Genomic DNA, 17,063 nt, shown 5'->3' with positions numbered 1-17,063 from the left:
CTAAAATAGTTGAGAAGTTTCTATTACAGGTTATAAATCAGGACACACCTATAACCTATATCCAGAGTAGAGAATAAATGCAACTAGGTGGGAAGAATATGAAGGAAGCAAGGGCCTCCTGGTGAGTTAGGAGACACTGAAGGATATTCTATTAAAGACAATACTATGGACCTCTGTGCACGCCATCCATTTGTTGAAACCTAACTCCCAACGTGGTGGGTTTTGGAGGTGGGCCTTTGGGGGGTGATTACACCATGAGGCTGGTGGCCTCAAAATGAGGTTAGTGCACTTATAACAGAAGCCGCAGAGAGCTCCCTTGGCTCATGAACCATGTGAAAACAAGCAAGCAGGCTCTCACCAGACACTGCATTTGCCAGCACACAGATCTTGAATTTCTTAGCCTTTGGTACTATGAGAAACAAATTTCTGTTTTTATAATCTACCCAGTCTATGGCATTTTTTGTTATTACAACCCTAATGTGCTATGGCAACCAAATATCCCAAAATTAAATATTTTGAAGCCAGAACATAACCAAAGTATATTTAAGATAAATTCAAGGATTGCTCAACTTAGATGATCAGCCAATTTGTCAAACTTATCCAAGTTCCCACCCTCTCCTTACTAGTATATCGTTCTCCTCTTAATGTGTCCTATGGTAACTGTCCTCTTTACAGTAATAGCCACAACCACAATTAAGAAAATAATACCTGTTGTTTATTGAGGGTTTGTATTGTGCCAGGATCAAAAAGCATATTACATGGGTTATATCTGATCATTATAATGGCCCATCTTGGGCTACAGACATTGTTCTAAGCAGTTAATCTGTATTAAATCCTCACAATAACACTAAGAGTCAGGCCTTATTATTATAATCCTCATTTTTTTCTCCTTTTTTCAAAAACCAAGGTTAGTTATCTGTTGAAATTGAAAACCCTAACTCCTGAGCCTAGGAGCTTTATCTTGTTTTATGCTTATATTTTTGCTTTGTAATGATCAGATTATATATAGATTACTGTATTATGTTTTATTTTTATAAATATGAAACTCTTCACCAACATTTTAATGCTATATATAGCATATGCTAATCAATTAGATGATATCCTTAAAGTATTCTATTGTATCAAAATTACAAATCATCAAACATGGAAAACAGATAACAAGTGAGTGCTCTATTGATTAAGAAAGACCCTAGAAATAGTATTCACAAAAATACCCAGCAAACAGGTCAGACTGGTTAATAGCTGAGTTATTTCAAAACTTCAAGAAATATAAAACTCTTATAATATTAAAGTCTTCCAGGGAACAGAATTTCCCAATTAATTCTACAAATTTAGCATATCCCCTAAACCGAGCCTGATACACATAGCTTAAAATATCATTTATGAAAATATATGCAAGCATCACAACCAAAATACTAGCAAACCATATTCAGATATATTTTAAATAATTTTATATGATGGCACAAATACATTACATAATTTAGAATAATTAAAACTATATGCTACGGTCACTCTAATAGAGAAGCACCCCTGTAAGTCTCTGAACAGATGCAAATATATCATAGAATTTAATATATGATACATGCCTCATTTCCTAACATTTGATGTAATTTGTGTTGGGGCACATAGCTAACCATATGATGGGAAAAACAAAGAGCAATTCATATGCACTTAAATATGATGCCAAAGGCAAATCATAATGAAAAATATGAATATATCTTACAAAATAAATTTATTTTAACATCATATAAAATAATAAATACAATATAAAGACAAATGAAGCTTAACACAACATACTTGCAACATATACTGCACTTCCTTAACTTTTTGAATAGTGAGGCTTGACTTGAGCACAACTACATAACAGTTAAAACCACTCCTGAAACCCCTACCCTTTCCTTGTAACCTACTAACTTCCTTTGTTTATTTTCTGCTCCCCTTCATTAGAATGTGAGCTCTCTGGGAAAAAGAGAGCTAGGTCTGTTTTGTTTATTGCTGTAATATCAACACCCAGAGCAGTCTTTGGCATCAATCCCTGCACAATAAAAGTTGTTGGGTAAATAAGTTATACAACTATGTGACATGATCCATCCAAGATATTTATTACTTGAAGCAAGTCTCTAAATAGAGATACCAAAGTGTCACCATTAAAACTTTTCTTCAATGAGTATATATTTATAGGTTTAAAAATAATTAAAACTTTAGAACAACAATAAGAAATTAACTGCTCCTCAAAATAAATTGCCAACAGTTCTTTTCCTATCACACAAAAAAGGGGCAAAGCATTAGATTTTACAATTTTTACTCAATACAATCCCTTGCTGTATATACTGTTTTAAAGAGAGACATGTAGTTTTCAGAGCTTTCAGGCTAGGAGTAGAAATCACACAATGGCTGGGGTCACAAGCATACAAATTGTTTTAGAACCACTGAGGCATTTAAGAAAGGTAGAAGTGTAGTAGCCCAAAGGGGAATAAACAGCCGTTTGCCCTGACATAAACACTGTCATTACAAGGCTTTGGAGGCTCCCAAGCAGACACAGCTCCCAGGTGCTGTCTTTTCCCCTCTGCCAAGTACATCTGGGTTCAGCAGGTGTGAATGCACGGTGGGAGGAGGGTAAGAAGTTACGGTTGGAGGACAGCTTGGAGGACAGTTATTGCTGGTCGAGCGTATAGGATTGATCACAGGTGCACTGGGGAAATTAACTGATCAAAGGGCTACCTGCAGGTCCCCCACCTGACAATTAAAAATACCAAGTGCTTTGAATTAGTTGCACATAATTTTCTTGTCAACCCTTGATGATAAAATGACAGTCTAAAGCTTACTATCTTCTATATACAATTGCAACTATTTTGTTGAATTTGCTCATTTAAGATACAACCTGAATCTTGCTAATAAGGTGTTTATAAATCAGACAGCTATGGAAACAGGTAGGTCATTATTCAGGCAGCTCTTAGAGTTTGCCACTACTAAAGTATTTATTGCTTTCTCAAAGTGTATCGCTTGTGCCGTAAATCACAGGTCAGTGCATCTGTGCATCAAATAGATAAGAATGTACTAAATAAGTTAATGGATCTATCAAAGGAACACTTTTTTTAACCAGGGAAGGATTTATATACCAGCATCATTGTTTCCATTCATGGTTTTCATTCATTGATACATGTGTAAATTCAGTCAACAAATATCATTTGAGTACCCACTCTGTGCACAACACCATGTTTGGAGTTGAATACATATTAAGGAACAAAAGGGATGTCCATTCTGCCCACGTGGAGCTTACAATACATTGGAAACAGGACAGAAAATAAACAAGCTAATATAAAAATGGTTATATCACTATGATTTTTGAAAAAATACTATAATTAAAAGATAATAGAGTTATAGAGAGTAAAGGGTATATGGTGTGTATATGTAATATGTGTTGGAGCATTGATTACTTGGAGAAGGTGATCAGAGATATTAGATTGTGTGGAGGTGTGTAGTTTCAACTGAGAAAGAAGCTACATGCAGAAAGTGGCAACATACAGAAGAAGATAGCTAGAAATAAATATAGAAGTAGGAAAAAATAAAAATAGAGATAGAAGATAAATTCAAGAAAATAATAAATACTTAAAGACCTCAAAATGAATAAATATAAAAAAGGAAACTAAGGGGAGGAATGTGTGCATTGCATTATTATTGAGCATTTATGTACATGATATAAAAATAGCATTTATAAGAATAAAAGCATAATGTGCAAATCGACCATACGGCCAAACAGTGGAACGACCATCTGAACAACCATGCTTTGACATGCACTGGCGCCAGGCCAGCCAAGGCGAGTGTGATGCAATTGGTCAGGGGGGCCCCCGCCACCGCCCCACAATCACCCTGCAGAGGGAGGCCCAGGCCACTGGCTGGCAGGACGATTGACCAGGGGCGAGGGGGGAAAGGGCGGGCTTCTGTGATCGCCCTAAAGCGGGAGGTCCAGGCCCCCGGCTGGTGCTGCTGCAGCAGGTGGGCGGGGCCTCCCTCTGCAGGTTGATCAATCACGGAGCCCTGGCTGGGTGGGCGGAGCCTCCCTCTGTGGGGCGATCAATCACACAGCTCCTGGACTGCAAGAGGGCACAGGCCGGGCTGAGGGACACCCCCTCCCCAGTGCACAAATTTCATGCACTGGGCCTCTAGTATTAGGATAATTATCAGCAAATGAAGTTAAATTATTCCGAGATTCTGTGGGCAGAGCATTCACCATATAATAGTAACAACTATTATACTAAATACAGAATCAAAAAATTAAAGTAAAATTCCAGTGAAAGAAATATAAAATAAAGTCATGAAAAAAAGACATGGACAAGTATTATTTGGAAAAAGGTGTTCTGATAGAAATCCATAACCAGCAAAGCAACAGATTAAAAATTAAAAATATATTTGCAAAATAAAATGTACAGACTAATGTGTGTGGCATTATTTAGGGAAACACATCCCTGGAATTCTTTGTTGAGATTTTCCCAAGCCTCTTGAATAAATATGTAGGCTACTTGGACAGATTGCAAATGAAACAACTAAAATGTTGAAAGGAATGGCTTACAAGGTCAGATTAAAGGGAAAAAAATGTATGACTTTAGCATGTCAGACACTAAAGAAGAAACATCATGGTTTACAAGTATTTGAAACATGTAAATTAGAGGAAAAAGAATTCTTTGTGTAATAGGTTGCACAATTATGAGTATGTTAAAACTGAAAAATAAATATTCCCCTAGTAATAATGTTGTTTTTCAATCAGGACCACAAGCAATTCAAACATGGGCAAGGATTAAGGCCACCAAGCAGACATCGACATTCCCAGTAACCTAAACTATGCAGACCTCAAAATACTACCTAGAGGCCTGTCTGAATAGGCCAAAGTAGGTCAGGGCACAACTGCAGAAATCTTCCTAGCCCCGGTTGAGCTTTAAAGTAGAAGGGATCCTCCCAAAGCTGTGCTATAGTAAAGAGTCCTGGACTTCCGTCTATAAGACAAACACCTAGTTTTTTTGTTTTGTTTTTCTGTGTGTGTGTGTGTGTGTGTGTGTGTGTGTGTGTGTGTTTAGTGCAGATCACTTATTCTATTCTCTGTCTTTTTCCTTATCTGTAAAGTGGGGGAAAATAATGACCCCTGAGGTAGTTATGAGGTTTAAAAGAGCTGTTGTATACAAAAACATATTTTATGTGCTGAAATGTGTTCCTCTTAGTGAGACATATCAATTATTATAATGAGCTCAATGTATTAAACCCTGTAGAATGAGGACCTTCAAAGAACATGATGCCTGGGACTGGGCTAGTATATGTTCCTGCTCTAAAGGAATTCAGCTCTCCCCTGGGTCACTGCTTACCCTGTAGCCCTCTTAACTAAATACTAGTTTCTCTCCCATAGCCTTTATACCTGCGATCTGGCATAGGTCCCTCTTGCTCCTCAGTGAGACTTCCTGAAGGTTCTCTCACACAGTTTTAATCTCACATCATATACCTCTAATCCCCAAACCTATCACTTTATTATAGTTATCTTCTGATTTCTTTACCATATGCCCTCATTCCTGAAGATTTCTGTTCCTGGTTCACTGTCATTCTCTCCAACATTTCTCCTGGCATAATTTGTGGGAATTTCAATACCCACATAGATGATTTTTCCAAAACCCGGCCATTTGTGTCTTGACTCTTTTCTTCCAATGATCTTCTACCCTCCCTCAATCATTACTCCTATGGTCATACTCCCAAATATATAGCTATTAATAATTGTGACTCCAGTGTAATTACTTCAATCCCCCATAATCTTACTCATCATACAATTACTTTCTATCTTTATTGCCCGTTTCCTTTATGACACCAACTTCACCTTTTAGCTCCACCAGGGTTTCCAGTGGATCCTACTACCTTTTGACAGCACTCCACTTTTCTGGTGTCAGAAATGGAAAAGGGACTTTGGAAACTACCTTAGTTTGGAAATTAATGAAGCAGAAAAGGTAAAAGCATCACAGCAGAAAAATTCATAAGTAGTTAAATATCTCTTAAAATGGATTGCCACAGAGACTAGGTTGGAAAAGAAGAGGGATACGGAGGACTGGAAATTAGAGTGGTGACAAGACTGGGTTCAATAGAAATAAAGGCAAGAAGAGGTAGAAAGAAGATTCTGTTAAGAGATGGAAAGTCTGAGGAATTTAAAGTACTGGTACCTGAACAACTCCCATGTTAAGAAAATCTAAGAAATAGCATTGCCTGTAGGTACCTAAAAATGAAGATGGGGATCATTAGTGTTGGGAACTTCCATGAAGTTTAATACCAGGATGTTACAAGGGTCACAAGTTCATGTGTTAAAAATTTTAAGGGAACAAATATTAGAGAAGAAACAAGGTTTTGAAGTCACTGAGGAAGTTCAAGATATCATGATGGTTACTTGGGCTTCCAAGAGGAAAGGAAGTAGTATAAGCTGATGGCAAAAAAGTGCTAATGTTGGGCTGAGGAGCCGTTTGAAATATTTTTCAAAAGGGCATATAGCAGTACACCAACTTCTCCGTCTCGTTTTGTGAGTCCAAGAACTGAGAAAAAACACACAACTATAATTCACACAAGCAAAGTGGTATAACAGAAAAGAGTAAACAATAAATTGGAATCAGAACATGTAGAGTCAAGTTCAAATTGTGATTGGTTGCTTGAATTACAGGTCATGCTGAATTATAGGTCATGTGACTTTTTGAAAGTCAGGTTCCTTGTATGTTAAATGAGATTAAGAATGCTTTCTCTGGACCTGGCTAGTGAGGCTCAGCTGGTTGGAGTGACCTCCTGTACACCAAAAGGTCACAGGTTTGATTCCCAGTCAGGGCATACACCTAGTTTGTAGGTTTAATCCCTGGTAGATGCAGGCAGGGGGCATGTACATGAGGCAACACAATGATGTTTTTATCTCTCTCTTCCCCTTTCTCTAAAAATCAATGAACATGTCCTCAGGTGAGGATTTTTTAAAAAAAAAAGACAAAAAAAAGAATGCCTTCTCTGCTTATGTTCCCTAGAATAACAATATGAAATGCTTAAGAAATTTTAACTATTGTATTAATATTATTATTACTACTACTATTGGGAAATAAATACAACAAGACATTGGAGGTCCATTTCAACTATTAAATATTGTACCAGCTATACAAAATATATTAATAAGATGATCTATTATTAGATGACACAATTTTCATTATTTTATAAAATGTTTCAAGTTAACCCAATTTAGTTTTTAAAAAAATAAACCATATTTTGGTTAAGTAATTATTTAAAATAAGCTGGAAAATGTAATTTTCTAGCTGATGTGGTTTGAGACTCTTTGGTGCTTTTGTTTGCCTAAAACTTCTTAATAAATTACATAGAAATCAAATTAAATGGGGACTGGATGTGAGGCAAATTAAAAACCTTCATTAAATCAGCAGAAATAAAAACCTTGTTAACCTTTGAGATCACTTTGGCCTACATTATGTATCTGAAAACAACAGAGAAAGCAAGCTCTACACATCTTATTGAATCACAACAGTTGTGCTGAGGAGCACTGGCAGCCCAGAAAACCAAAACAAATCATAAAAACCACGTTGAAACAAAACTGAGTAGCAAGATGTTGAAGACAATGTGCTTTGAATCACTTCCTAAGCACTCTCATCTCTCCCATCTCCATATTCTTACTAGTGTTACATTATTGTGAAAGACACATTACCTCTTTCTGATCAGAGTATATATACTCCAACCCTTATTTCTGAATGTGAAAAGTATGACATTTTACCAACTTAAATTTGAAAAATTAAGAAACATTGTCCCCAAGAGAATAAGTATAATCTACCCCTTTCAAAATAACCTACCATAATAATTAGACATAATGTGTGATTTATAAGTAATAAAATCATTTAACAAAATATACCCATGACACACAGAATGTGTCACACAGAGTGGTTTAGCAGTTAAGGTTACAGGTTTAGATTTAAACTGGATTCTAATTCTAACAAGATACTTAGTAGTTATGTTCTCTTAGGAAATTATTTAACCTCTCTGTCTCTTCATTATACCATTCATATGTAAATAATAATACCTGCCTCAGATTTATTGTGAGAAACAAAGACAGAACAGATAGCATGCACTCAATAAATACTATTAACTGTACTTAATAAGTGTACTTATAAATATATCAGAATGAATGCCCCTTGTTAACTTGTCTAGCAAAATATTTAACCTGATATAGTGGGAGTCCCCAGGTAAAGAGAAGAAAGGAAAAGGGAAACTGATACCTGAAAAATTTCTAAGTCAAAATTAAAATTAGCTGAAATGTCAGAACTTTGTATCTAACAAAGTAATCTATCACTTAGTGTTAGCTTTTCTTTAAATGGTGATGCATCACGAACATAAAAAGCACTCCATAGCATGCCTGTACGTTAACATTGCATCTTAAATAAGCTCTCACAGGAGCACTGAGCAGTATTTTCAAAGTAGGTGCATCTACAACACGGATTATAAAAACTGAAAAACAAAGTTCTTGAAACTACTTTTGGTTTATTTTTTTTTTAAAATAAAAGATATACTGCTGTTTAAAATGTATCTATATTTAAGGAACACTGATTTGGGGGAGAGAGGGTAGCTCCATTCATTTCAATATACAGAATGTATCTTTGGGGTTTTGTTGTCATTGTTTAGTTGTGTTGTTTGTTTTGCCTGATACTGTTCTAAGCCCTGGCTCTGTAGGAAACACAAAATATAAAAACAAGAACTTGGCATATAAATATTAAAGCATTTTTGAATGGTAATTTGCTTTTTGTTTGTCTGTATACAACATTTCAAAAAAGCTTGTGTCTACAATGCCAAAGTTAAACTATGGAAAGGAAAAAGGTGGATAAACAAACAGGAAAAGTAGTGTGAATAAAATCTGAGTTCAATGCACATTTGGAGAGAAAAATGTGAGGACAGAATGGCATCAAAGGTGTGAGCACAGAGAGAAGACACATAGGTGGGAGACTGTTTGCCATTACCAAGAGAGATTTGTCAACTTGTTTCAAATACAAATATCCTCCAATGTTCATTTGACTATTCTAGTCTTCTCTGCTCAAGAGTCATGAGCCCATTTTACCCTGGTTGTCTTCATATAATCTCCAGTATCAGTAGAATGTAAATGTTCATCGTGACCTCAGTACAAGAAGAGATTTAAGAGGATTATTTTACATTCCCCCAAAAAAAAGACTTTATCAAATAGCAAGCATAAACCTTAAAGATATTACCTTCAAATCAAGCACAATATCATCTAACAAGAGATTAAAACCTTGGCCTTCCCACCTATTCACTGTTATACTATTTTATATTATACTATTCACTGTTAAATTATTTTTAAAGAGATCAGTTTGATACAGGCTTGTTTTAAAAAATTGAAAAAGTAAAGCTAAGATCTAGAGTCAATCTTTCTCCATATTAATAATCACATTCAAAAGTGCTTTAGTACTTTAAAAACCCTCACTTAAATTCTTGTACATAAAATCTCCCATTCTGCTTCATGCACTATTAAATCTTCTGTTGAACAAATCCTACGCAATTACTATCAATATAATAATGCATATTTCACAACAAAATAACAGTACGCTTTCTTCTAAAATATAACAAAATAAGTGTGGGACATTTTATCTGCATTCTGAGGTCCGCTTCTTCTCTACAAAATTGAGTAATATGTTTCTTGTTTTTTTTTTTTAATATATTTTATTGGTTTTTTACAGAGAAGAAGGGAGAGGGCTAGAGCATTAGAAACATTGATGAGAGAGAGAAACATCCATCAGCTGCCTCCTGCACACTCCCTACTGGGGATGTGCCTGCAACCAAGGTACATGCCCTTGACTGGAATCGAACCTGGGACCCTTGAGTTCGAAGGCCGACGCTCTAACCACTGAGCCAAACCACTTAGGGCAAAATTGAGTAATATGTTTTGTGATACCTTCATTCATTACTGTAGGGGAAAAATCAATACAAAATATATAATAACATTTTCTCTGGCATGATGGGAAAACAAAGTTTTCAAACATACAAATTCTTCAGAGTTCTGTCTCTTTCACCATTAGGCGGGTTTTCAAGCTTAAACACTTTTTACAAAATCTCTTCAATGATGCATACATTTTACTGCCTTTGTACTGCAAAATATTAAACATATTGCAGTGAGTCTGTGTCTAGAATGCAAGACCAATACTGGCCCCAAATGCTATGATATTCTCACACAGTGATGCTTTTCGGCCTTTAAATTTAGCCAAACCCACCCCCCAACAAATGTCACCAGGTTTTTACCCTGCAAGCTATCACTGCTTTTGCATATACTTTTCCAGTCTCCTGTATCAGCTGCCACCTTTTATTGCTCTGATTAAGTCTGACCTATTACTTCATATGCCCTTCATTCTCTGGATCTAGTTGAAAGAGAGCTCAGGAACTTAAAAACCAAGAGCAACCGTCTCCTCTATATGATCTAAGACCTTAATATCGTATCTATTTGAGGTGATTAGAATTTTTTGATATTTTCTTCTAGGTTCTTAGCTATGTGGTACAGGCAAAGCAAGAAAACTTCACTACAAGCACAGTGAATATAAATATTTGCCCAGCTGATAGATTTAGGCAGGTCACTGGGATCAAACTGAAACAGGAATTTTTAGGGGTGATAAGGACAGATTTAGGAAATTTTAGAATTTAGGAAATTAAGAGGACCATGGAAGAAGCACAGGGCTGCAGAGCAGCAGAAGGTAATTTCCATAGAATAGGGCTGCGATTGCCAACCTGTGGTCCACTGAGGTTGGAAAAGTTGGCAGACCTCTGGAATAGGGAAGCTGAAAAGCTGCAACAGGTACATTTCCATAGAATGAGGGAGCTGGGAACAGCAAAAGGTCTATATTTACAAAATAAAGGGAAGGAAGCCCTTCATCCAGAAGGAGAAGAAACTCCAAAGGAAATAGGGATACAATAAGGAGGGGGGGACCTCCCATGTGAGGTTCAACCTTTGAGCTCAGAAGTTACTATAGTAAGCAGTCCAAGGAATAGTGACCAATCAGAGGGGATATCAAGGCACCAAGAACTACAGCCTTTATAAGCCATAGAAACAGGGACTCAGTGGGACTCTTCCCCCTCCCCATGTGGGAGTCTGTACTTGTTCTTTAATAAATTTCCACCTTTGCTATACCACCTTCTGTCCTCGAAGTCATTCTTCGGTTCCCACGGACAAAGAACCCAGGAACCAGTCTGCCCAGGGGAACACCGCATGTTCCAGTCCAAAAATTCCGTTTCAAAACCAAGGTGTGAAATCCTGAGTTGCTCCGTAATTCAGATCCTAATTTATTTCCATTTATGTTTTAAACCTCAGGATTTAGTAGTAGAGGCTTCATTTTGTCATCTTTTTTTTCCCCCTTCACAAGAGAATAAATTGCAAATTCTAGTTTGGGAGATTTGCGACCTTTTAAGAATGATGACAGAATTTTATAGTGAATACTATGCCCTAGAGATGCTATCAAGCAAGGAAATATTGGGGGTGTGAAGGGGGAGGAGGGGAAAAAAAGGAGAGGGATAGAAAGAATTTTTATTTTAGGAGGACTCTGACAGAAAAGATGCCACTGGAGACAGACTGTTTGCGTGGTGTCAGCGACTGTATAAAATATTGAGAGAACTTGTAGAAATGGTGTTATGGTGAATCTGTAACCTGGTTTTAAGGGCTATATCAGCAGATGCCAGAAGAAAAGGTTATCAGGTAAGGATCAATTAAAAACAAATAAGTGATGTCAGCTGACTGACAACTTGATACACAATGGGCACATATGTAAGGTTTCATACGGGCTGAAGTGGGTAATAAAACCTTTTCATGTCCTTTAGTCTCCTTTGGGCACATGACTTATGTTATTTAGATACTTGCAAACTCTAAGAAAATATACACTTCATTATTGTGATAGAAAAGGATATGCAGTTATCTCTTACCAGTACTATAGATATGTATAATATATAGCGGTAAGTCATTATAGCAGAATTTTTATTCATAATACATTCAGTTGGTATGGAGAACAAGCTTAAAAGCATGCCAAACATTTCAATAAGAATTGTTTTGCTGTAAGCACCTCATAAAATCTGTAAGCATTTCCTTTGAGTGTACTCAGGAGACCCCTGAGATATAGAAGTTTAACCTAGACATCGGCTTGTTTGTGGCACTGAAAGCAGCATTGTTTCCAAGTTCAAGTCCCCCGGTACAAGCAGTGGGTCCTCTCTTTTTCCGGGGAGCACTAACTAATAACATCAGTTTCATACAATTAAGTTTGACCTATTACTTCATATGCCCTTCATATAACAAAATAAGTGTGGAACATTTTATCTTTATGTGGATTTGCAGATTAGCATTTACTAGTTTACCTCTTTTATTTTCTCCAGCTTTCCTTGAAAAGATCTTCACTGATTATCCTGACACCTGCTGGCAAGGGCAGAGTTTATCCCAATCTACTTTTCCTTCCACAACTCTCTCAAATCAGACTTCTTGGAGGTATTTTAATTGACAATTAAGTGGTGATTCATTCAGTTTAAGTATTTACTTAATTTCTAGCATTATCACATAACTATGAGAAAATTTTCAGTACTCATTTGACTTTTTGCATATAAATACTTGTTTGCTTTGATTAACCAACAGATATTGAAGTCATTACATGGGCAATGATTTAAAAAAGGAAAACATACCAGGCATCTTCATTAAGATGCAGATAAGAACTGAATGATAGAATGGCTTGGCTTTGATTTTCTACTGTTTCCCCTGCCACAAACACACAATGCCAGTTTGCAAACTACTTAGGAAATAAACTCAACTATATAAAGAGCAAATTTATTAGCTGTGATGGAAGCCATACCATTGATTACATATTTGCAAAATTTATTTGTTACTCACTACCTATTCATTCTGATTTACTCTGGTTTGAGCTGCGTTCTGAATCCTGCATTTCTGTGGTTGTTTGTTTTGTTTTGGCCAGGATACAGCATAATGAACCTACTACATCATAAATCATACCCCATGATATTGCACCTGCAAGTGTGTTCAGTGAACAACAAATATCAGAATTAGTTTCTTGGGCTTTAGAAACTTGAATCTAGCAAGTTTTTAAAACAGTATACAAATGATAACATATACAGTCCATCCCATTCAAAATCCTGCAAAAGATAAAAAGTTTTAAAAATTACCTAATTAACATTTTATCTTAATTAATATCAGTGAAATTAGGAGTTTGGGCTACAAATGTAGGCTCTCAAAACTATTATATTTTGTAATGGTTGTGAGTAACCAAGCTATTTTAGTCATGTATACTTTATCCCTTTACTTTATACTGCTATAATTTTGCGAGGAGAAATCAGGTATCCAGCAATGTTATTAACAACACTAAAAATATCATAAATCCTGAATACATGTCAATTATATCAATAATTATCTTAAAATATTTGAGAAAAACACAACAGAGTTTTAATTTTGAGAAGTGCTATACATTTGCCTGGTTTTGAAGACCCTAGAGAGAAGAATAGACCATTTCAATTTTTTTAACCATTAGTTTGTATTATTATAAATGTTTTCCCAAAATCATATAAATTTAAAACAAAATGCATTTCAATTCTAAGGAAATATTTCAACAATAATGTTCAGGAAAAAATGTTCATGCCCAAAAAGGGGGGGGGAGGGGATGTATGTTGTACCATGAGAGTGGATGACATGGCCAAGATTTTGCATTAGTGTGAAATAGTCACAACAGGATACTTAATATTCCCTTAATTATTACTTCAACATCTCAAAATTATTTTTAAAGGTTTCAACAGGAATCTAAAGTTAGCATGTATTTTTAAAGTATAAAATTAATGGAAATGTAAATTAGGTAATAAAGACATTAATATGTAATACTTTTTAAACACATAAAAAACTTATTTCAGCATAAATATTATACTAGTATAATCATAGAAGCATAGTGTTGTTATCTCCAGTGAGATTGCTCAGCTACTAATTTATTTTCACGTAGAATTAACTAAAAATCGCCATTTATTTAAAAAAGGAAATGTAAATACCGATGATTCAGAGTATTTAGGAAATGTCTAGACATTTTTAGACAGTGCCATTTGCTTAAAGACTTCAAGCACAAACTGCAGGCAAAGGGACAGATTGCATAAGACGTCACGTGCTTGCTGCAACTGTATGCATGTTATTGGATTTTTTAGAGCAACCCATAACCATGAATAATTTAAGAGTTAATAAAATATTCAATCTGACTGATCCATTGGTTTAATTTTAAAATAAAAATAATAAAAGGAATTACACGCTCTTATCAAATCCCAGGCATTAATGCACGGAAATTGCAACCCACACAGGGAAACTCCAATTTCTAAAAGGCATACATTGGATAAATGATATGTGTGTGTGTGTGTGTGGCGGGGGGAGGGGGGTAAGGTGCAGGGAAATTCTAAGTGTTAGCACCAACCTTAATAACTTTGTTCAAAGTTTAATGGTTTGGAGCTGTCATGCAAGCTACACTCTGCCTTCTGCAGGGCTGAAGGAGAATAAGTAGAAATGTGCAAGTTTAACATAAATTGCTCATGGAAAATGGTGTTTCCCCCTAAATCCCTCTTTCCCTCTCCCCACAGGCTGGCTGAAAAAAGAGAAACCTACTGAAGATTTTGGAGTGCACAGCAGCTGGCATTGTCTAGGAGCCTGAATGGGGAGGCCAGGCAACCTCACCAAGGTGGGTTGGTCTGGCGGGGTAAGCTGTGCCCCAACCCTGGTAGCTAGGAGGCAGAGCTCTGGGCTGCAGGGAGCTGGGACTCATCCTGCCCAGGGCTCCTCAGCAGGACCGAACAAGGCTACAGTGGCCCAGCGGCCCCACACCCCAAAGGCGCCGTCTCCTCCACCTCGGGGCTGGGGCAGATGGTGGCACCTTTGGAGGTGCGTGTGAGTGGGTGAAGGTGTGTGTTTTCCTGTTTGGAGTAGGAACGGAGGTGGGGAAGGGAGGAGGAAAGACGGAGTGCCTGCAGCTCCCCCTTCCTCCCTCCAGCTAAAGGATCAAAGTACAAAAGCAATTCAGACGGGAAATAAGAGAAAGGGAAAATATTGGTGGTGGGAACACAGTCTTTTTCGTATCGCTGGGGACTCAACCGAGCAACTACAGAGCCATTGCCATTCCGCAGCCTTCAGTGGAGTGTCTGCCTCTGCCTGATCACTGGAAGGGCACTTGGTAAAGGCAGGCGAGGTCCATACCTACACACATGCCCACCCGCTGGGGAAATAGCCTCCTTCTGGGGCCGGGAGGGAGGCCGAGGAAGGAGAGGCAGCAGATAGCTACTGGCGGGGCAGGGAGGGCATGTGGCCAGGGACACGGGCTTCGTGGGCGAACAAGAGCACACAATTTTCCTGCGAAACAAATGGATGGCCGGGTGCATGGACGGATGGTGCAGAATATTCATTCAGTATCCAACCTCAAATGAATTCTAGTCAACACATTTTCCATCCAACTATCCATTTTTAGAGGCAGAGCATTGTAAACCGTGCAGTGCACTCAGCTCTCCGGGAAGCAGCCTGAGGACTCTGTAGAAGGGGCTGCCGGCATCCCGAACCCCACTGCTCCCTCTGCCCTTTTCCCAGGCCCCCTCCAGCCCCCACCGGTGCAGAGACGGGGGGCCCGCCCAAGGCTTGTATCCATAAGCGACCCCTCGCGAAGGACCTGGAAGTCACAACTCAGCAGGAGACTCCTCTTGGTCCTTTTTTTTTTTTTTTTTTTTTCCAACAGGCTGGTTTATTTCACACAAATCATGGAAAGCACCACCAGGCCAGCTCTTACAACTTTTCCGCTCTTGCGCGGAACACGAGGGTCATCTCGCACCGCCTGATTTTCCATTTCCAAGAGTTAAGCCTGTGCAGAAGGGAGGGCTGAGCTGAGCGTGAGGCCCCCGGGATTAGAGGAGAGGTGGATTCCCCCGGGGTTTTCTGACACCGAGGCTGCCGTGGAGGATGGAGAGGAGGAAGAAGGCTGAACTGACTTGCCAGGCAGGTCTCCCTCTCCCTCTCAGCCCAAACTCCGAGTGGGAGGTTTGGGTCGCAAAAGGCTCAGCCCAGCCTCGTGCCAAAGCTCTGCACCCCAGGGGCACCCAGTCCCGCGCCTCTCCAGCCACTTCCCTTTGCAAGCAGATGAGCCCAGTCCCACCCCGGGAAATGCCCACCCGGTGTCCTCGGCAGGCTCTGGACAGCACTGTCCTTTGCCGGCACTGCTCAGGGAGGGTTCGAGCGGGCCCGGTGAGCATCTGTGGTGCCCAAGAGCGCCCTGCCCTCCCGCCTCCCTTCTTTCCCTTCTTTCCTCAATCTCACCTCCGGACCCGCACCCTCTTCCCTGCTCAACCCCACGCACTTGCTCTGACTTGAAGAGCACTTTTCAGGAGAACCCAGGGCGCGCTGCCTCCTCCTCCTCCGCGCAGCCCGCCACCCCTGACAAGTGCAGGGGAGCATCTCCGGCGCCAGGCAGAGCACTCCCCCGTGTCCTGCCCCCAGCGGTGGCGGCGCGGGTGGGGTGCGGGGGAGACTCCTCACCTTTGCAGAACTGGGGGACACAGAAGCTGAGCCCGACCAAGAGCCAAGCGGCCACCGAGTGCTTCATGATCCCTTCTTCTGGGACTTGGCCCCAGCCGGTCAGGAGATGCAGCCGTGGGGGGGGGGGGGCACGGTCCCCGAGGTCGCACCGCAGGGCAAGCAGCAACCCCGCCCCTGACAGCGAATTCTTCGGGAAGATGTCTTCTTCCCGCAGCGCTTCCTTCCACAAATTCTTGGAGAGGGCGAGGAAGAGTGGGTGGCCGGAGAGCGGGCTCTCTCCTCTCCTCTCCCTGCGCTCTGGCGCAGAGGTGGGCGAGCTTTGGGAGCTGCGGGGCTCAGCCTCCGCGGCGGGTGGGTCCCAGCTGAGGCTCGGCGGGCGGCCGGGGCGGGGCGCGGGAGCCCAGGGCTCCAGGTCACCCTCTCCGGCGATCGCGGACCGTCCTCCGCTCCGCTGGCGCCGCCGGCGCTGCTCTCCGGGGCTCAGCGG

The 17,063-nt window shown here is 39.5% G+C and overlaps 1 protein-coding gene across 1 annotated transcript in view; it reads right to left on the bottom strand.

Moving 5' to 3' along the window:
• Positions 1–16,643, bottom strand: part of EDIL3 (EGF like repeats and discoidin domains 3) — a 392,540-nt gene extending 375,897 nt beyond the window's left edge. Inside the window, exon 1 of the mRNA XM_008162007.3 lies at positions 16,577–16,643. Within this exon, the coding sequence (XP_008160229.1) occupies positions 16,577–16,643 (67 nt within the window). The remainder of the gene's footprint in view (positions 1–16,576) is intronic.
• Positions 16,644–17,063: the final 420 nt, after the last annotated feature.

This window comes from Eptesicus fuscus, chromosome 4, assembly GCF_027574615.1.
Source record: "Eptesicus fuscus isolate TK198812 chromosome 4, DD_ASM_mEF_20220401, whole genome shotgun sequence".
In the NCBI taxonomy this organism is placed as follows: Eukaryota; Metazoa; Chordata; class Mammalia; order Chiroptera; family Vespertilionidae; genus Eptesicus; species Eptesicus fuscus.
The sequence above is the reverse complement of the archived record's forward strand: the minus strand, read 5'-3'. Positions and strand labels throughout refer to the sequence as shown.